This window comes from Mesoplodon densirostris, chromosome X, assembly GCF_025265405.1.
Source record: "Mesoplodon densirostris isolate mMesDen1 chromosome X, mMesDen1 primary haplotype, whole genome shotgun sequence".
Classification (NCBI taxonomy): domain Eukaryota; kingdom Metazoa; phylum Chordata; class Mammalia; order Artiodactyla; family Ziphiidae; genus Mesoplodon; species Mesoplodon densirostris.
In genome coordinates this window covers 105,614,262-105,635,406 of record NC_082681.1, presented here as the reverse complement: position 1 = coordinate 105,635,406, position 21,145 = coordinate 105,614,262, and the positions used below count along the sequence as shown (strand labels likewise).

General features: G+C 36.7%; 1 protein-coding gene across 1 annotated transcript in view; it reads left to right on the top strand.

The window, feature by feature from the left end:
* The window catches only part of CFAP47 (cilia and flagella associated protein 47), a 299,411-nt gene that overhangs the window by 33,883 nt on the left and 244,383 nt on the right, over positions 1 to 21,145 (top strand). Inside the window, 11 exon segments of the mRNA XM_060086541.1 lie at positions 853 to 1,042; positions 1,763 to 1,976; positions 5,276 to 5,428; positions 6,058 to 6,104; positions 10,281 to 10,315; positions 10,318 to 10,413; positions 13,455 to 13,577; positions 15,081 to 15,138; positions 15,141 to 15,211; positions 19,227 to 19,304; positions 19,630 to 19,637. Of these exon segments, the coding sequence (XP_059942524.1) occupies positions 853 to 1,042; positions 1,763 to 1,976; positions 5,276 to 5,428; positions 6,058 to 6,104; positions 10,281 to 10,315; positions 10,318 to 10,413; positions 13,455 to 13,577; positions 15,081 to 15,138; positions 15,141 to 15,211; positions 19,227 to 19,304; positions 19,630 to 19,637 (1,073 nt within the window).

Sequence of the window (21,145 nt, the reverse complement as noted above, 5' to 3'; positions counted from 1 at the left end):
GCCTCTCACTGTTGTGGCCTCTCCCGTTGCGGAGCACAGGCTCCGGACGCGCAGGCTCAGCGGCCATGGCTCATGGGCCCAGTCACTCCACGGCATGTGGGATCTTCCCGGACTGGGGCACAAACCCGCATCCCCTGCATCGGCAAGCAGACTCTTAACCACTGTGCCACCAGGGAAGCCCACTGATAGGGTTTTGATATGAGTCTGCAAGCAATTAATTTATTATGGTCTCTGTGCAGTCAAACCTCTCTGCTAATGATAATCTGTATTTGCAGCTGCTCCCCACCACTAGCATCACCACCTCAGCTCCACCTCAGATCATCAGGCATTAGATTCTCATAAGAAGCGTGCAACCTAGATCCTTCGCATGCAGAGTTTACTGTAGAATTCGGGCTCCTATGAGAATCTAATGCCGCTGCTGATCTGACAGGCGGAGCTCAGGCGGTAATGCGAGTGATGAGGAGCAGCTGTAAATACAGATGAAGCTTCACTTGCTTGCCTGCCGCTCACTTCCTGCTGTGCAGCCCGGTTCCTATCAGGCTGTGGACCGGACTGGGACCGGTACTAGTCTGTGGCCCTGGGGTTGAGGACCCCTGCCATAGGGCATTAACATATGAGTTATTAACATACGAGGATTTAACGTATGAGTTTCAGGGACTTCCCTGGCAGTCCAGTGGTTGAGACTCCACAGTTCCACTTCAGGGAGTGCGGGTTCAATCCCTTGGTGGGGAGCTAAGATCCCGTGTGCCGCGCAGTGTGGCAAAAAAAAGGCAAAAAACAAAAAAGAAAGTATGAGTTTTAGGTGTTCACAAACATTCAGCCTATAGCAATTGGTCACTTTTCTTTTTTCAGAATGTGACATGTTTATTCATTCCACATCAAGTTGGAGTCTTTAAAGTGAAGCAATTTATAGAGATTATTGGCTCAGTGACAGATGAAAATTTGCAGTCTTTGTCCCTGAAGACTCTCCATCAGATATGTTTATATTTCAGTAGTGTCTGCAAACCTTCCACCAAGAAAGTTGTGATGAAAATTAATCCTGGTATGCTATTGGGGGTGCTTACCATTTATTTATCTATTTTTGGTTAATACAGGATTATCTTAACATACTAATGCTTAGCTGTATATATCAAATGTGGTCTAATATAATGGTTCTCAACTTTTGTGTGCATCTAGGACTGCCCTATGTCCCAGTGTTGATTATTAAGTAGGTCTTTGTTGGAGCCCAAAGATCTGTATTTCTAACATGTTTCCAGTAGATGCTGATGCTGCCATTTTGAGGATCTCACTTTGACTAGCACTGGTTTAGTGATCTGTAAAATTTATTAAATATTTTAATGTTTTTTATATTTTATTCTTTTACTTCTTTGTTTGAGTCTATAATGTAAACTGGTTTTGACCATTCCATGGATTTTCTGGTTGCTGCTGTTTCAACTAATTCTCAGTTATCTCTTATACATTGAACCATATGCAATTGCTGATATTCAACTCTCTTTAACGTATAAAAATTTCAGTTTCATGTGTGCCAACCCAGTCCTTCAAGTTACCGTGTTATAGTTTTTTTGCATGCATTTTTATTACTTATGCATGCATTATTTTGCTAAATTGTTTTATGTAGATCCATTTATTAAATGAATTATTCATATTTTCTGAATTTGCTTAGGGATTTAGCTTTAAGTTGGAACCAGTGGTCTAGTGTAGTAATTAATTCATGGAAATTCAAAAAAACCATATTTACACTTAATATTCAGTTCTCTAAAAGGTATATCCCCTTTGATCAGTAATCCTATGGGACAGTTTGTGGTGAAAGACTTGGCAAAATACAAGGACCATGCACCTGTCGCAATGCTTCAATCAACCACGACACACATTCACAATCATAACACAAGTAAGGAGTTAATAAAGGATGCTCTGATAGCCTTTCCCAATGACCAAGCTGCAAGTATCTGGTCTGGAGAAGAGCATAAACATTTCAGGTAATGTGCTATATTAAGAACCTGAAATTTTGTAAGATACAATAACCAGCATGACATGCAGATATCTTATCAGATCCTGCTGTAACAAATTAGTGATGGTAATAATAATAATAGTAGTAAAATTTAATTTTCTCTCTCTTTTTTTTTTTTCTTTGTGGTACGCGGGCCTCTCACTGTTGTGGCCTCTCCCGCTGCGGAGCACAGGCTCCGGATGCACAGGCTCAGCGGCCATGGCTCACGTGCCCAGCCGCTCCACGGCATGTGGGATCTTCCCGGACCGGGGCATGAACCCGTGTCCCCTGCATCGGCAGGCAGACTCTCAACCACTGTGCCACCAGGGAAGCCCTTTTTTTTTTTCTTTTACATCAGAGGAGTGGTTGCTGAATGCTGTCATCTAACCTCTCATCTCTATTGCATACTTGCCAGGACTTGTGAATGGTTTACCAGATGATTCTTAAAATATGCTGTTAACAAGTAGAGAAGAATAATAGAAATAATCACTTTTGGAAATGTATACAGTCCTCAGAGTAGTCATGTTCATTAATTATGGCTGAGAGCCTGAAATTATCTAAGATTAAAAATTTTAAACTGGGGCTTCCCTGGTGGCGCAGTGGTTGAGAGTCCGCCTGCCTATGCAGGGGACACGGGTTCGTGCCCCGGTCCGGGAAGATCCCACATGCCGCAGAGCGGCTGGGCCCGTGAGCCATGGCTGCTGAGCCTGCGCGTCCGGAGCCTGTGCTCCACAACGGGAGAGGCCACAACAGTGAGAGGCCCGCGTACCGCAAAAAAAAAAAAAAAAAAAAAAAAATTTTAAACTGTGATAAACAAGTTGTTCTCATCTTCATTGTCATTATCTTCATCCCTATGCTATCATCTTTGTTCAATCCCCTCAAAATCACATTTCCAATAACCTTTACCAAAGTGAACTAAAACCTCCCCAATTATAAGGACTATGAGTGATAGTAAGCCTCAATTTAAAAATTATCCCATTTTCAAAGAAATTACTACCATGTCAATGCTTAGTGAGAATAAACCCAGTCAACCTGACATCTTTATTTGGGCCATTAGCTCAGGAATGGTTTTATACATTTGAGGATGAACTGGGTTTCTTTTCTGTCTGCTTGTTTAACTGTCTAAACTTGACCATGTCCCTGGGCTTTCTCTACTTGTCTCTTTACCTTTGGTGAGTCTTCAAGTTCACTTACTTTTATAGTCATTTTCTTAAAATACCATTTGATTTTTTAGTCCATAATTGTTTTATTATCCACAATTGAAAAATTCTGGGTTTTTATATAGTCTGTTTTATGATTTTATTTTACAAATTCCATCCACAGCAGTCTTTATCTCTCTTTTTTTTACTTGACAAGTACCATAAAACACACAAACATAAAAATTATGCAGACTCCATTTAAAATAATTATACAGTATAATAAAAGGAAAACTCATCCCACCCTACAGAGGTAGCTGCTGGAAATAATTTTTTTTTTTTTTTTTTTTTTTTTTTTTTTTTTGCAGTATGCGGGCCTCTCACTGTTGTGTCCTCTCCCGTTGTGGAGCACAGGCTCTGGACATGCAGGCTCAGCGGCCATGGCTCATGGGCCCAGCCGCTCCGTGGCATGTAGGATCCTTCCGGACTGGGGCACGAACCCGTGTCCCCTGCATCCGCAGGCGAACTCTCAACCGCTGCGCCACCAGGGAAGCCCTGGAAATAATTTTTAAATGTATCATTTTCAATTCTTTCCTATGCTTATACAAATATATCTATGTAGAGATATAACGTGTTAATTCAACATTAACATTTTGTTCCTAAGTATTAATCAGATGATCTCAAAATGCCAGGATTTTTTTGAAGAAGGCTAACATAAGCATCCCATGGCCATAATTATTTTTCTCAATTTACTCTTTTCCATGCTAACAGAAATACAAAATTTAGTCCAGTTATTTTCTGGCTAGCAAATAGTAATGAAAATTTAAGTAATGAAATTTTATAGTGTATTAAGTTGTTGGTAATTATAATTGCTGGGGTTTTTTTTAATGCTTTTTACCTTTTCAATTTTTGAGAAGAAAATAAGAATTTTTGTCTAGTTTTATTTAATGCAGTATATGTCTTGTGTTTAGAATAGTATGTTATAGTAGGCATTCAGTAAAATTTTTTTAATAAATGAGGAAAAATGCCTTATTTACATAGTAATTTTTGTTGTCTGTACTTTGCACATTTAAAAAAAACCACCTACTCAAAGTTGCAGAGGTATTTCTTAAAGTTTATTCTTTAAAGAGCTGATAAGCATTTAGATATGCTAGTAACCAGCTCTTTGTCACTTCAGGCACCTCCTGTACTATTTATTTTAAGTCCCTCCTTCTCTCCTTGTTACAGAGGTAGGGACTTCAGATATAGGAATTATTTCTAGGTTCTAAAGGTGGTTAAGGATCCCAGAGCCTGAAGGGAGATTTAAATATATCAACAACTATCTGAGTAACAAAGCATTTGTTTCTCTCTTATTGCCTCAATCTCTTAAAGACTTTAACTCATTTCAAGCTGTATTACTGTTACCACTGAGGAATTATCAAAAACAGGAAGAAATATTAGATATTAGATTAAATTTCATTTGACTGTATATGACTACTAGGTTTATACTTAGGAGTTAATTATTAAGGGTGAGAATCTCAATGATTAATAAAATTTGCTGAAGACTGAGGTAGCCTAAGGCCAAAAGATGTGAATAATTGTACTTTTTGTTTTTATGGAAAATATGTGGTAGGTGAAAGGAAGTACATGCACCCAGTTGAGTGAATGTGAGTTGTACAGTAGTTTGCAGTTCTTCTTTGGATTTTTTTTCTCTGTATAGATTTATTGCTGATGGTTATTTCATAAGCTCTGAGATATTAAGAAAGCATGATTTAACAAAAGGATTCATTATTCTATATATTCTTTTATGATTTTGATCCCAGTGATCTAAAAGTAATTAACTATTAGGAAACACTAATCAGATTCAGATCTAGTTCCATCTGTAATCTAGAATTGCGCAAATTGCCTACTTGACTAATACTCCAAGAGTGGGTTTAGGGTAGATGCTACTTCTTCCCAATGATCTTAGGGATTTCCTGTGATTAGGTTAAGAAGAAAATTAGATATCATTCTATTTCTACATGTAATAATGTCTTGGTATATAAAAGGACTAGAATCTGTCCTGTTCACCATTCTGTGCCCAACTCCTGGCATAGGAGGCCCTCAGTAAATACTGATTGAATAAATGCATATATATACACCTAAATATTAACATGTCTTGCTCATATTGTAGGACGATTTTCACAAAGATTCCAAGATATAACTTTGTGCATCCTGATTTTGCATATACTAAATTTGAAAAAATAGAAAAGAAAGCACATGAAAAGTATTATGCAGGATACATTAAATATTTAAGAAATGTGCGCCTGCAGAAAGAAGAACAGAGGTAAAGTTCACTTCCTCAAACAGTGTGAAACAGAGCATGGTGCCTGTAGAGCCAGAATTTTTTTCTTTACTCTTTAGGTTCTTTTAGTGACTTAAATGACTTTTCATGTATGAAAATAGCAAAACATTGAACTACTTTAACTGCATTTATTTCCTTTTTTACTTTTGATTTGGGAATGTCTTGGGTGGGCTTCCCCAGAAGCAGATTCTGAGACAGGAATCCCAACACATGTGATTTTTGGAGAATGTTCTTTTGGGAGAAACCTGCACAATATGAGGAAAGCAGGAGAGGGCAGAAGAGAGAACTCAGAAATAATGTGTTTCAAATAAAGTTTACTCTCAGCCTGATACCTAGGGTCTTTTGAGCATAAATTATACCATGTTGTTGTTCCTGCCTTGAGTCATTGTGAGCTGTCCTTGGGTATAGTAGGGTGGGCGTAGCTTCCTTGAGGAGGTGTTTGAGAATGGGGTCCCCTCAACAGAGGGCAATTTTATGCAGATTAGTGCTTCTGTCTGCTTCAGTGGATCTGAGTGGGTCAGTAACAGCATGTACTATGGGGAATATTTTGATTTACTGAGGTATTTTCTAAAAGACTTAGCCTCAGTTAATTATTATTATGATTTCACTAGGAAACACATGTACTCATATAATGATATAGACATAGGATTCGTTTATTGTGTTGTTCATCATTATTTATTTGCTCTTTAGTTCTTGTAGGTCCTTGTTAAACATTTCTTGTATTTTCTCCATTCTATTTCCAAGATTTTGGATCATCTTTACTATCATTACTCTAAATTCTTTTTCAGGTAGACTGCCTATTTTCTCTTCATTTGTTTAGTCTGGTGGGTTTTTACCTTGCTCCTTCATCTGCTGTGTGTTTCTCTGTCTCCTCATTTTGCTTAACTTACTGTGTTTGGGGGTCTCCTTTTCACAGGCTGCAGGTTCTTCATTCCCATTGTTTTTGGTGTTTGCCCCCAGTGGCTAAGGTTGGTTCAGCAGGTTGTGTAGGCTTCCTGGTGAAGGGGACTGGTGCCTACGTTCTGGTTGATGAGGCTGGATCTTGTCTTTGTGGTGGGCAGGACCACATCCGGTGGTGTGTTTTGGGGTGTCTCTGACCTTATGATTTTAGGCAGCTTCTCTGGTATTGGGTGTGGTTGTGTTCCTGTCTTGCTAGTTGTTTGGCATAGGGTGTCCAGCACTGTAGCTTGCTGTTTGTTGAGTGGAGCTGGGTCTTAGCCTTGAGATGGAGATCTCTGGGAGAGCTTTCGCTGTTTGATATTATGTGGAGCCGGGAGGTCTTTGGTGAACCAGTGTCTTGAACTTGGCTCTCCCACCTCAGAGGCACAGGCCTGACACCCGGCCAGGGCACCAAGACCCTGTCAGCCACACAGCTCAGAAGAAAAGGGAGGAGAAAAAAGAAAGAAAGAAAGAAAGAATAAAATAAAATAAAGTTATTAAAATAAAAGAAAATATGTTAAAAAATTAAAAAGTCATTAAAGGAAGAAGAAAGAAGAGAGCAACCAAACCAATAAAAAAATCCACCGATGATAACAAGCTCTAGAAAGTATACTCAAGAAAAAAAACAACAAACCATGGACAGAAAGCCCCCTAGGACAAATGGTAAAAGCAAAGCTATACAGACAAAATTGCACAACTAAGCATATGTATACATACTCCCAAAAAGAGAAAATGGAAAAAATATATATAACTTTTGGGAGGTCTGAGGTCTTCTGCCAGTGTTCAGTAGTTGGTGTTCTGTAGGAGTTGTTCCACATGTAGATGTATTTCTGATGTATTTGTGGGTAGGAAGGTGATCTCCACGTCTTACTCCTCTGCCATCTTGAAGGTCTCCTGTATAAATATTTTTATTGAGTTATTTTTCTTACATCCCTTTTTGTTATATCGTGTTGGAAAAGAAGAAGTTTTCTTCTACCCTTAGGTTCTTCTAGTTGGTGTAAGAATTAAACTGACATGGGACCGATTAACAGGAGAAAATCAAACAAAAGTTTAATAACATGTATCCAAGAGACAGACCCAGGAAAACCCAGTAACTTGCCAGAGTGGCCAAATCCTCACCTTAAATGTCATCTTCAGCTAAAGACCAAAGAGGATGTTGGGGGTAGTGGATTGGGGCTTCAGAGGTGAGAAAGGGAATTCACATGCAGATGGAAAAGCAAATGTTTGGTAAACAGATGTTTGCTGGGTCATGGTACACAGAGTGGACTTGATCTCTAGGCCCAGCTGAGTCTCCCCTATCACAGCCAGCCCATATTCTTTGCATGTATCTCTGGTGATAGCTCTATTCTGGGAACTAGCCCTTTATCTAAATTCTTTTAGGCAGTTAAGGAAGAGGTAACAAGAAAAAACTTCCTGAGTTTTCTGTTTCTTAAAAATAATCAGCTTAAATTAATCCTCATGCCAAAGAGACACATTTTGGGGTGGCAAATTTTTGTGTCCCTAGAATTGGTTTTACATCCTACATAATGCATTTAATCATATCATTCTCTATATTTTTGTAAACTAAAGTGAAGAGTTATAATTTAAATTTTATGTTGTGATTGTCCTTTCTTCCTGAGGCATGGTACATTTTGGATTTGTATTTGGATAGTGGATAGTATAAGGGGAGAATGGACGAGTGGATTGATGTTTTCTAAGATAGAATTGGTTTCTCATTTGACTTTTTCATTAGATATTGTTTATGTTTCTGCTTGTTTTGTTATGTGTTCATCCTTGTTGTCGTTAACCATACTGAACTCTTGAGTTCACTCAATCCTCAGACTTCTCTTCAGTCAGTTCACTCTCATTGTCTTTCTCAATTCTGTCACTCCTTGGGCATTTGTAGTACCTTCCCTGCCAATCCCAGCCGTGCTCAATTCAGCCATCCAATTTATTTCTCCTGTCCCATGATATACATAATATTCCTGGAGAAAAATATATAGCCATGCTGGTTGAAAGGAAAGTATTGACCTCAAGCTAACCCTCTCAACATGGATCTATAATCCTTGTGCTGCTCTCAACTCTTCTCTGAAAGCTTAGGTGTCTTAATAAATAGCATTGACTCTTCTTTGTCAGAGTTACTTCCCATCACAGTCTTCTCTACATATCACTCTCTTCTAGTACCATCACTTGACTTCTACATTTCCCGCAGACTTTGTCCTCCTGCAGAGTTCCTGCTCATTCTTCAGTCACAGCTCAAATGCCATCTCCTTATGATGAAGTTTCCTCCACTTTCTTGGGCTAATTTAGAACTCCCCACCCAACTTCTTTTCCACTCCCATTGTGTATTCGTTACATCACCTACAGTTATTTATGTCCATCTCCTGTTGTGTTAGATGTTACTAAGCCCATATCTGATATCCATTCCCCTTCCTTATGGGACCCTCATTTTGTTTGCGGAAGCAATGTTCTTATTTACATATCTCTTTTCCCCAGCCTTTCTTGCCAATGAGATATGGACAGAAATTTCTTTTAGCTGCATCCCCCTTCTATATGCCAGGTACTGTTTGAAGTACTTCTGCTTATATTAGCTTATTTAATCCCTATATCAGTTCTCTAAGAAACAGTTGTTATCCCCACTTTATGTATGAGGAATCTGTGTTACATAGGTTTAGTAAATCGTCCGAAGTCTCATCTAGTAAGTGTCAGAGCTGAAATTTGAACCAGGGAGTCTGACCAGAGAATTTGTGCTCTTTTTAACTACTGTGCTTTGATACCTTTCCGCACTGAGGAAGGCCACGTGATAAGGAATGGCAGTGTGGGAAGCTAGGAGCATTGCTCCTTGAAGTCATTGTCAGCCTGTTAAGGCAGACCTGGAATACCTGCCCATGGACTTCTGATTGCATAAGATAAATAAACCTGTATCTACCTAACCCACTGTAACAGGGCTTATTGTTACTTATAGACAAATATAATTCTGATGGATCCCAACTAGACTGTTAGCTCTTCCATGAGTAGTTTCTCTTCTTTTTATAAATTATTGTGCCAACCATAGTATTGGCATTCAAGAGTATTAATAATAACATCTGGCACTGGGTGCTTTCTGGGCATTACACACTATGTTAATCCCTTTATGTGTGTTGTTATCTCCCTACCTGGCCACTGCAAAACTAGGAGGTAGGCACTATACCTTTTTCAAGGTTGAGAAAACTACTGTTGCATGTGAGTCAACCTGACTCAAGGCAAAGTTTGTTGTGATGGTCATGCATCTCTCTGTTCAGTATCCTGTGCCTTTAAATCTGAGATGATCCCCTCTTCCTGAGGGAAGAGCTTCTAAGTCATTCTTTCCATCAAGTATTATTTTCTTAGACCAAAGGAGATGATGAATTTAAACAGGTAAAGCAGCTCACAGTAAATGTGTCTTATACCCTCCTGGGTTCTAAATACATTTGAATTATAGAAATATGTTAATTACTAATAGCTACATCAAAAGTTATATCTCTAGGGATGTGAACATTCAAACAAACAAAAAAAAGCCTCTGGTAATGATAATTCCTTCCTCCAAAAACTGAATGAGTGTCTGGTGTGTTTCAGAGTGTTTGAGAAATGTGGAGGGGACATTTGATCAGGGATCGCAGATGGTTTTCTACTGTCTAGATGTAAAGTCATCTCTAATCCTAGAGTGTTGCTTCATTGATAAATTTTAAATTTTTTGCTATATATTGGCATACTTTTTGTCAGATATTTGGATCTGCCTATTAAAGTTGGAGCATAAGGTATTCCCTGTATTTTGTTTAATTTAAATAATTTGTTATAAAATGTCATTACATTTTTATGCCATCTCTTATTTTGGATATTAAAAAATAAATATAGTTAAAATGCGGTAAATTTCTTGTTCTCTCTAAATTCTCTGTAGGCACTGTTGAACCATACTCCCTATTGGAATGTGAAGTGTGACATGGCAGCCGGGTTTTGATTCTCCGGAAAGGGGAGAATTTATTCTTCACATCAATGAAGGAAACACGCTGACACTGAAATGTCTTGCACATGTAATGATTTCCCTTGAATATTATTTTTATTTTGAGGGCTATAAATTGGTTGAGTATACATATACGTATATAGTTGCATATATATACTATGTTAGTAAAAACTGATTTTACATGTAATACTTAGTTAACTAAACTGTCTTAGCATCTTCTTGGAGCCACTTCTCTACCATAAATGAAGACTTTGCTAAAAAATGTGTTTTATTATCTAGAATTAACTCAGAAATCCAAGGCTTTTGTGCCAACAATACTAGATTGTTATTAGAGACTCTATAAATATATAATACCATGGGAGCCACTTGAAATTAAATTATTTCTTTAATAAATGCCAAAGAAAAATAGAGAAAATTATATTATTGCATTTTTCATATTTAGTTGTAATTAATAATTCAGTATGAAATGGATCATGTGATTTATATAGCAGGGAAATATAGAAAATTCTTCCATATTCCATATGGAATATACTTATAATAAAAATGTAAGTAAAGAGAAGGCTGAAATATGTAATTTTAACTTTCTTTCTGTGGTAGAACCCAGAAGACCTTAACTTAATGGCTCTTAATTACCAAGGATATGCTTTACATGTGTACCAAATTCCCTTCCCAATGTTCTTAGTAATTTAACACAACCCAATGCTGTTTTACTAAATCCCGTCTCTGTCTCCAGGCCATGATCATGTTCTTACATATTTTTGCTATGAAGAAACTTATAGCCTTAAGATATAAGAGATCCATCCACTTTTATGATGGCAAGTGGCAGTCAGAAATCAGTAGGGTCTTTCCTTTGCCCCAGGCTTGAAATAAGCTACTGCTTTCACTATGTTTAAATCACTTATTAATTCTTTTTAAAACTTTGTATTGAAGTATAGTATACTACAGAAAGGTGCACATATTATAAAGTATGTATCACTCAATTATTTTTTATAAACTAGTAACACCCTTGTAACTCACATCCAGATCAACCTGATCAAGAAACAGAACATGAGTAGCATCACAAATGGACCCCCCTAGTCCACACTTGGAGTCACTATGTGTCCCTCCCAGGATCATCACAATTCTTACTTCTAAGAGCATAGATTAATTTTGGTTTTAAACTTTATATAAATGTCATCACACCATATGTTCTCTTCTATGCCTGGCTTCTTTTGTTCATCATTAGGTTTGTGGGATGCATCTATGCTGATACATGTGGTGACAGATTATTCATTCTCACTCATGAATAGCATTCCATTTGGTTAGACTATACAATCAGTTTTCCATCACACAGCTGATGAGGGTTTGGATTGTTTCAGATTTTTGGCTAATGTAATAGTGCTTCTGTTAACATTCTTCTGTCTTTTGGTGAACATATGTATACAGTTCTTTAACTGTTATTTACATAACTGTGTTTGACAAGTTTACTAATAGAAGTTTGCTCATATACTCACCCCATGTGTATTTTTTCTGACAAATAAAAGATGAGCAATTTAGTAATGTAGACTTAGCATTAATAATAAATATCATTTTTTAAAAAAATTATTGGAGTATAGTTGATTTACAATGTTGTATTAGTTTCAGGTGTACAGCAAAGTGAATCAGTTATACGTATACATGTATTCAGTCTTTTTTTTTTTTTGAGATTCTTTTTCCATATAGGCCTTTACAGAGTATTAAGTAGAGTTACCTGCACTATGCAGCAGGTTCTTATTAGTTATGTGTTTTATATATAGTAGTGTGTATATGTCAGTCCCAGTCTCCCAATTTATCCCTCCCCCCCTTATCCCCTGATAACCATAAGGTATCATTGATTAATTATTGTGTCTCAGGTATGATGCAAAATGATGTTCTTGTATTATCTCATTTAATCCTTACAACAACTCTATAAGGAATGTATTAATAACTCAACTGATGGGTGAGGAAATGGAGCATTAGAATGGTTAATTATCTAGTACAGGTTCACACGTGCAGTAAATGCCCTATTGGAATTTATATCCAAAGTGATCTGCCTCCACAGTCTTTGCCGTTACCCTCTCATAAAATTTGATTTCCGCTTTCCCTACACTAGGATTGGTTAAGAATTAAACTCTGAGATATCAGTGTACTGAACTAGATTATTTTTGGCCAATTTTTCAAGCCCTTGAGGTTAAGTGAACTTACTTAAGAGTAAGTGAAGTGTTACTCTTAAGAAAGTAAAGAAGTAGGAATGTGAAACAATTAAATAAAATGTTCATTTAAGGTTTTTCATTAATTATGAAGGACTTACTTGACCATTTCATCTTTTGTTAGCTTTCTCTGAAAGTTTATTTTTCCAGTTATCCGAATCATGTTCTTCAACTAATTATACGAATGTATTAAAATCTCCTAAGACAATAAGAAATAATATGTATTATTTATAGTAGGGTCTATTGTAAAGAGCACTGAATGAGGAATTAGACATCTTGGGTTCTAGTTCACCTTGGTTACTGTTTGCTTTCCTGTAAAATGGGAGAGGTGGATAATATCAATGTTTCCAAAAAGTGTTTTATGTTGCCGTAGTTCTGTGAAGTGGTTTGTGTAGGACAGGGCGAGGGAGTCCTGTGCCTAAGTAATTCTGTGAATCACAGTGTACTACCTCCCCATTCTCAGATAAGCAAAGTGTACATTATCAGCATATTAAGCCCTATGAGAAGACTTCTAGTAGAAACATGCCTGGATAATCTCTCTTGGCATGTTATTTCCCATACTTACATGACCCTTGAACTTTTTCCTTTTGTGTAGCACATGGTAACACCTTGTATGTAGTGGGGCAGATGATCTCTAATATCCCCTTCAGTGACTAATCTACATCATTCTCAGTCATGGATTTACTTTGTCCTTAGAGTTATCTTACTCTCTCTGCCTTCCTCAGTTTAGGAGTACATTGTAAATATTCCACTCTTTTCTTTCTCTTAAGCACACTATAAAATCTGATAATGCTTCATATTTTAGAAATTTCTATGAAGCTGAAAAATTTTGAGTTATCTGGTGGGGGATAAAAAAATGTTTACTGTTATTTCAATTTCATGTTCCCTTTCTTCCTCTTATTAGCTTGGTCACACCAAGGTCATTCTTTTAGAGCCAAGGATACTCTTCAGTGATAGCCCTCAAGGTTTAACAACTTGGAGGAAAGCCATTCTTCACAATGTAGGACAAAACCATACTTATTTCAAGGTAATGTAGAATCTGGAAATCTTACTTGGATCAGATCACATTATAATTTGAACTATTTATTGCCATGAGTTCTATGCCATTAATACTTTAGTCTTTATAGATTGACTAATGCTAATATTTAGGTATTTCATATCAGATTTATCTGAATACATTTCATCTACTTTATCCTTTTAGTTTCCCATAAAATTTGTCTCTATTTCTCCCTTCCTTCCTTAATCTCTCCCTTCCTTCTCCTCTTAGCCCTCTTTTGCTTTCTTTCTGTTATTTTGTTTTATTGGGAAAAAAAGATGATTTCAAAAAAACTAACATTTAAAAAATATGCATTGTTTATGTTACATTCAGTATTTAATTACATGCTTTTCCTTTTTTTCCTCATTTTCACTTTGTCATCAAGACTGTTATGGTAGCAACTGGGACCTAGATCAAGACCATTCTAAAGATATTCTATTTATAGTTGTTACTCTTTTTTTTTTTTTTTTTGCGGTATGCGGGCCTCTCACTGTTGTGGCCTCTCCCGTTGCGGAGCACAGGCTCCGGACGCGCAGGCTAGCGGCCATGGCTCACGGGCCCAGCCGCTCCGCGGCATATGGGATCCTCCCAGACCGGGGCACGAACCCGTATCCCCTGCATCGGCAGGCGGACTCTCAACCACTTGCGCCACCAGGGAGGCCCTATAGTTGTTACTCTTGATTTAAATTGTGGGGCGGGTGGTGTTTAAATTGGTAATAGAGGTTTTTGTTTTGTTTTTTTTTAACTGAGAAACATTAAGATCTCCTAATAGTGACAGTAGAGGTTAGCATTTGAGGTCTTTCTTTCAAGCTTGTATATACATGTCTTCTGCCCAAACAAGCAAAGGAGGATACCCTTTTCTATTCTGTTGCTTCAGAATTAGTTCTGAAGTCTGTTTGTTCCCTCATCCCCTAAAATATGTTAACCAATTTCCCTTCATATTATTCTGACTTAAGCCATGATAGATAAGCCTAAATTGGCCTCTGACAAACCATACCTTAACTCTTTGGCTAAGTTACTTTTTTGAAGGTCAAAATGATATCTTAGACATTAGGCTATAAAGGAAATAATAAAGAAGAGTAGGTTACTTTATCATCTTGCCTCCCCACTAACTTTGCTTTCAGTTTTTTAGGGTCAGGGAAAAGACAGGCTATCAAAATAGTATCTAGAATTTTGGCATCTCTCCAACAGATACATCTCATCCTTTCCTTGTAAGTTTTGCAAAGTCTTGAAAACACTTCAGATAATAAGTTTCATCGTCCTGTTTGAATTGGAAGATGCCATTGCTAAAAGTTCTGTTTGCTGAGTTAGGGGTGCAAATCCTTGTTGAAGCTCAAATTGTTTGTCTGGTGTTTGAAAATCTATTTCAGTATCATCTCATGCTGTGTGCCTATAGGTCCTCTCTCTATGTAGTGGTCTAGAAGTTTTCCTATGAAAGCTTTGGAACAATAACTTTAAAGGATAAGTGACATTTCTGCAAATTTTTGATTATAGGTTTGTGACCAGAGTCTTTTGTCTGTGATTGATGTTGTTCCATCACAGGGAATCATTCCATTGGGGGGCTAACTGTTCTGAATATCTCCTGTACTCCTACCGTAGCAGGAAAATTTGATACAGGAGCAAAGGTATGTTTATGCATATGTTTGTTCACTCCTTATATATGTATCTGTGGATTTGTTTGGTTATGATATTTATAATAGTAGGTATAATGCTATAAAATGTTATATACATGTTTATTCTTAGAAAGCTTGTTTTAATGATTTCTTCTAATGGGGATGGGTTTTAATATTATGACACTAAAGAGTAATTTTAAAATTTTCTGTTATTTTTCTATTCTAAATTTCTAATTGAGTTAGCTCTAAAGAGGTGCAGTTTTTAGAAATCTAAAAAATAAACAACCTTATACATCTGTTGTAAAAATGATTAGCAGAACTTGGCAAGAGGATCTGTAGAAAATATTTTTGGTGAAAGTTGCTAATGGAAGTTTCTACTAAGTTGAAATGGATACATTTCATTGATATGAGGCATTTTTCACATGAACTTGGAATATTTGGCATCTGTAACTTGTGACAAGCCCTCACTAGTCACAGAGCAAAGGATTGTTTTTTCCATGGTGTTAATTAGATACCTAAGGAAAAAATAATCAGTTTTGGAATGCTAATTTTAAATAGCTTTAATGACTAGGAATTATAGGCAAATTGTATATGATGTTAATATCTATATTTTATAGCACACATAAAATGTTTTACTATTTTATGTTCTGGGAATTATGTAAATGAAAAGATATTACCTTGATTTTAGGGACTTCTTTAAGTGTTCATTAAACAGAATAAATAAAACATGTAAGACCAGTCTGTAGTAAACTTTACTTATTATAAACTCATGGAATGGAATGCTCTTAATCTTCAATTTGATGATCAACTGTGTGCAGTTACTCACATTAAAAAAGTAATATGTGCACTATCATCAGATCAAAATGAATGGCTTAAGACATATCCTCCATTTTATCCTTCAATTTCCCATAACCATTAGTTCTTAAATAACATTTAGCTTAATATAATAAACACCAATTTGCCTGGCCCCCAAATAAACAACCTAATAATTATATCTTTTATAAAGAAGTATAGGGAGCTTCCCTGGTGGCACGGTGGTTACGAATCTGCCTGCCAATGCAGGGGACATGGGTTCGAGCCCTGGTCCGGGAAGGTCCCACAAGCCGTGGAGCAACTAAGCCCATGCGCCGCAGCTACTGAGCCTGCGCTCTAGACCCCGCGTGCCATAACTACTGAAGCCCATGAGCCTAGAGCCCCTGCCCCACAACAAGAGAGGCCACCACGATGAGTAGCCCGTGCACCACAACGAAGAGTAGCCCCCGCTTGCCACAGCTAGAGAAAGCCCGTGCGCAGCAACGAAGACCCAGCACAGCCAAAAATAAATAAATAAAATAAATAAATTACAAAAAAAAGTATATATTGAAAGATGTTTATAAAGTGTATATTGTGCTATACGGTCTGGTATTTGGTCAGAATTTTTGTATATTATTTTGGAAAAAATAAAAAACATAGCCACTAAAATATAGGTTTTACTGAGATTAGTTTCCACTGTGTTTTCGAGAACCATGCTGTTTTTACAAAGCTTCCCTTTTTAACAGTATACTATAATGAGATTCCTTTATTCATCCATTCCATGAGTACTTACTGGGCACATATTATGTGTTAGACCCTGCTGCAGTTGCTAGGAATGCGAAATTGAACAAGATAACTAGGGTCCTTCGTCTCTAAGAGTGTACAATATGATGGGGGATGCAAACAACTCAAAATTAAAAGATAGTATAATAAGTACTATGATGGAGAAATACAGTAGGCTGAGGGTGTACACGGGAGAGGTTTGCAGCCCATGCTTAAATGGTCAGGGGCAGTTTCCTAGGGGAATATACATCTGAAAGACACCAGAGTTAAGAATCAGCCAGAGGAAAGGGGTAGTAGTGGGGTGAGGGAGGAGAGGAGGAAAGAGTATTCAAGGAAGACAAAATTGAATCTGTTCAGGCATATGGGAGGAGAGAGAGAGCTACAAGGCAGATATGAAAAACTTAGTTTAACATGACTTGGTTATAGATTGAATGGATGATAGTGGGGAAAGATGTATTTAGGGACCTGTATAAATTTTAGTCATACAGGCCCTTAGCAACAACTTAGGAAGTCAAAATTTCATCTTAAGAGCTTGGAGTTTTTAAGCATAGAGAGTTTCACAATCAGATTTGCATTTTTCATCAATGCAAAGACATCACTTTGGTTATAGAGCAGTGTTAAACTGCGACCAGTGCAGAGTTATTAGTCTGCTGATGATGTCCAAGCAGGAGAAGATTGTGTTCTCAGGAGGTAGGATTCTAGACAAATTCTAGTCAAATTTAGGAGATGAACATTTAGGGTTTGATGATTGAAAGGGATCACATATAAATAAAACAGGTAAGTCAAGTGTGAGACAGGTGGTAACAACATTCAAAGAAAGATTAGAGGATGAGTAGCAGATTTTAGAGGGAAATCATGAGTTTGAGGCACCTTTTGCATCCCTATGTAGAGATGTCTAGTAAAGAGGCCATTGCTTATACATGTTGGTCTGAAGGCTAAGGATTCATCTTAGAGATGATAGAGGTTATTTCTGTTACCCCTGTGAAAATCAAGATGAGTATAAGTGGATCGAATATATTGATGAGAAGTTGGAATAATAAACTTTGTTGAATAAAGGAGAAAATGGAGACAGGTTAATTGGGGCTGATCAGGAAAACATCACACATGTGACATCATGGAACTCTTGTCTCTGAAAATGGGTGAGAAAGCAGGGATGAGAGAGGGTTGTGAGAAAGAGAGGGACAGATGAATGTATGGTTTCTGAGGCCATGGATTTGTGACGGGTGATATTGTCCAGGGTACAGATTAAGTCTCAGGAGATGAAAAGGTCAAGCGAGCAATTGGTGAGGGTAGTAAATGGGTTATGGCAGCCTGGAATCTTCAGTTACCCACGAAAGGGGAGGTGAGTAAAAGGCAGCAATGTGGGTGTTGAGACTTACATACGGCGTTCATCAGTGAAGCATATATTGATTTGTAATTACTTCTGAAGCATTAAGTTATGCTTCTTATGATTTTAGTCAAGTATTTTAGGTACTATATATTCTGTAAATAAAATATAGAAATCATATAGTAGTATGAATTAAGCAATTCGGTTAATAAGATTGTCTAGATGGCACTCACCTTCCTTAATAATTCTGAAAAAATGGTATTTTGTGGTTTCTTTACATATAAACAATGTCACTGATTCTATCGAAAGAGTGAAATACACTCATATCTCTTTTTTTAAATATACATTTAGATTTAAATCTCGAAGTTGACTGCTAACCTATTCTTATACAGGTAGGGCTTTCAGGGAATATTTTTGTGCTTCTGAGAATTTGATTAGACAATTATATGTTCATGTAATCTATAGTTCTTATTTTGTAGGAGTTACATGACTAAATTCTTATTTCACTGTCTTAAATTTCTTGGAAGAAATTGAGTGCTCAGGCAGTTCTTGGTTCAAGTTTAGCCACTGCTGCTTTCAAGTTTTGTGACCTTAAGCCCCAGTTTTCCTCACTTGGAAATTAGGGTATTAACAGAATACTGAAGATTAAAAGGGAGATAATGTATTTAGCAGTATACTTGGGCCATATACTCAGCAATTTTTAGCTGCTCTCATTAGAATTATGGTTGTTTTGGATATTAGTATCTTTCTATGTTTGCACGCAGTTTCTTGCTTGTTTTAATTTTGAATATTCCTTTGGAATTAGGTAAATACAAAAGGCTCACACAGAGTTTGAAGCAATAATGTCAAGGCTAATGGGTAGAACTCTTCAGTCAAATTCATGAGCTATCAGCCAGTCCCATTTGTGATGGAAGTTTTTAAGAGTTGAAAATTCACTCCTTTAGGAATATCAATTCTACATCACAAGAAATTGGATGATAACTGCCAGAATAAATCTTGTGCCATTTATAATAAGTTATGATTATTTAAATTATAAAATGTTATATAAATGCCAGGTAATACTTCAGCAGTATATGAGTATATTTTAGTGTGGTTTCTACAGAGTTTTATGTTTTTCCTAAATAGATTGCTATTCGCTGTGCAAAAGACATAGACCTTAGGATTGGTGGATCTATTGAGATTGCTGATGTTGAAATCAATCCGGTGAGTATGTTACCTATTTGTATAATCAATTTATGAGTGTGGTGATTTTTATTTATGTGTCCCTAGTCAGCCCATTTAGGTTAAACATTTTTTATTATGTAGTAATTTGTCACATAGAAATTAATCTATGTAATATAAATATAAGTGATGAAGCAGAGTATTAAGCCAGTTAATGAAGGTTTAAGAATTCACCACTGAACTTAAGTAGCAGAACAGTACCAGTACCGTTAAATTATCTGTAGTCTTCATCATGATCCTACCCCTCTTAAGAGATAACTACTTTCCTGAATTTTGTCATTGTTCTCCCTTTACTTTTTCTAATTAGGTTACCACGTATGTATGAATTCCTTAACGGCTCATTATTTAGTTTAGTTTGTTCATTTCTGAGCTTTATAACAAAGATATATTGTCTTGGGTGGGTTACTTTTAATTGAATATTATGTTTTTAAACTTTATCTAGGTTATGTGTAGCTGTATGTTATTCATTTTCCCTGTTGCTTAATAGTCCATTATGTAGACATACTGTAATTTGTAGACTCATTCCATTGTCCATCCAATTAGTGTCTGTTTTCTTGGTATTACAAATACTATAGCTATGAACATTCATGTACATATCTTCTAAGGTACTTATGAAAGAGTTTCTTTAGGAATGGAGTTGCTGAGATGCAGATTATGTACATATTTGACTTCACAAGATAATTTCCATATTTTCTTCTCAAGTTTCCACTGATCCACATTCTGTTGCTCCATAAGTTGTATTATAAGACACAGTGTTTGCCAATCTATTGAGTATAAAATACCTCACTGTGGTCTTGATTTACATTTGCTGAACTATAATCAAATTTATTTTTTGAATTATTGTTCTGTACCCTAATAAAATTTTGTTCTACAGTTGACAGAGTGCACATACATGCTTTTTTTTTTTTTTTTTTCTGTCCAGGCTTTCAGAGTTAGATCTGGTCTTACCTACCTAAAGAAACTTTCCCTGATCCTTCAGAGCAAGCCCATATTCCCCTCTCTTGTGACATTTATTAGATGTCACAAACATCTTAAACTCTGGGAACATCTCCATTGTAGCAATTGTCATCTTATTTTCAGGTTATCTGCCCTTTTGTTTTTCTATCCCCAGTACCTAGTACCGTTCTGGTGCTGAACTAAATTGAGTAGAAATTGATCAGGCTGCTGGTTGCCTCAGGTAGGGCCTTACCACTAGTCTGCACTTTAACGGCATCACCACAATTCTAGGCTTTAAGTTACAATTTTCTAACCTTTCTTTTATTCAGTGTTGAAGGAATGGTAAGTCCAGATAGACTGATGGATAGATACTAAGCTAGCTTGTCTAAGACAATGGTGATTCCTGTAGTATCCAGAGTGCTTTTTTTCAGTTGATATGGTGTCCCTCCTTGAACAATGTTAGACAAAGATGGAGACTTTAAATACTGCATTTCCTAGTCCTAAAGATATTTGTGGCAGGCTTTGCATGTTATGGTACAACTGAGTAATTTATAGGACTTTAATATATATTTATCAATATTTCTTAGTTATGTTGGATTTTTAAACATTGCTGCCTAGTTACCTTTTAAAAACAATATTCTAGTATTACCAGATATTGTTAGCAATATATCTAATAACTGTGTGGCATTGACTGTGTGTCTTAATAACAATTAGGAAATTTTATCCAAATGAACCTATGGGAAAGACCAGAAATGGGATAAGAGGAGTGATTTTTTGCATACGAAGCATCAAACTTTCACTACCTGTTTTGGATTTCACAAATTTCACCTGTAGAACTGGGTTGATATTTTAAGTGAAGCAAATAGTGGACAGTTGACCTTAATGCC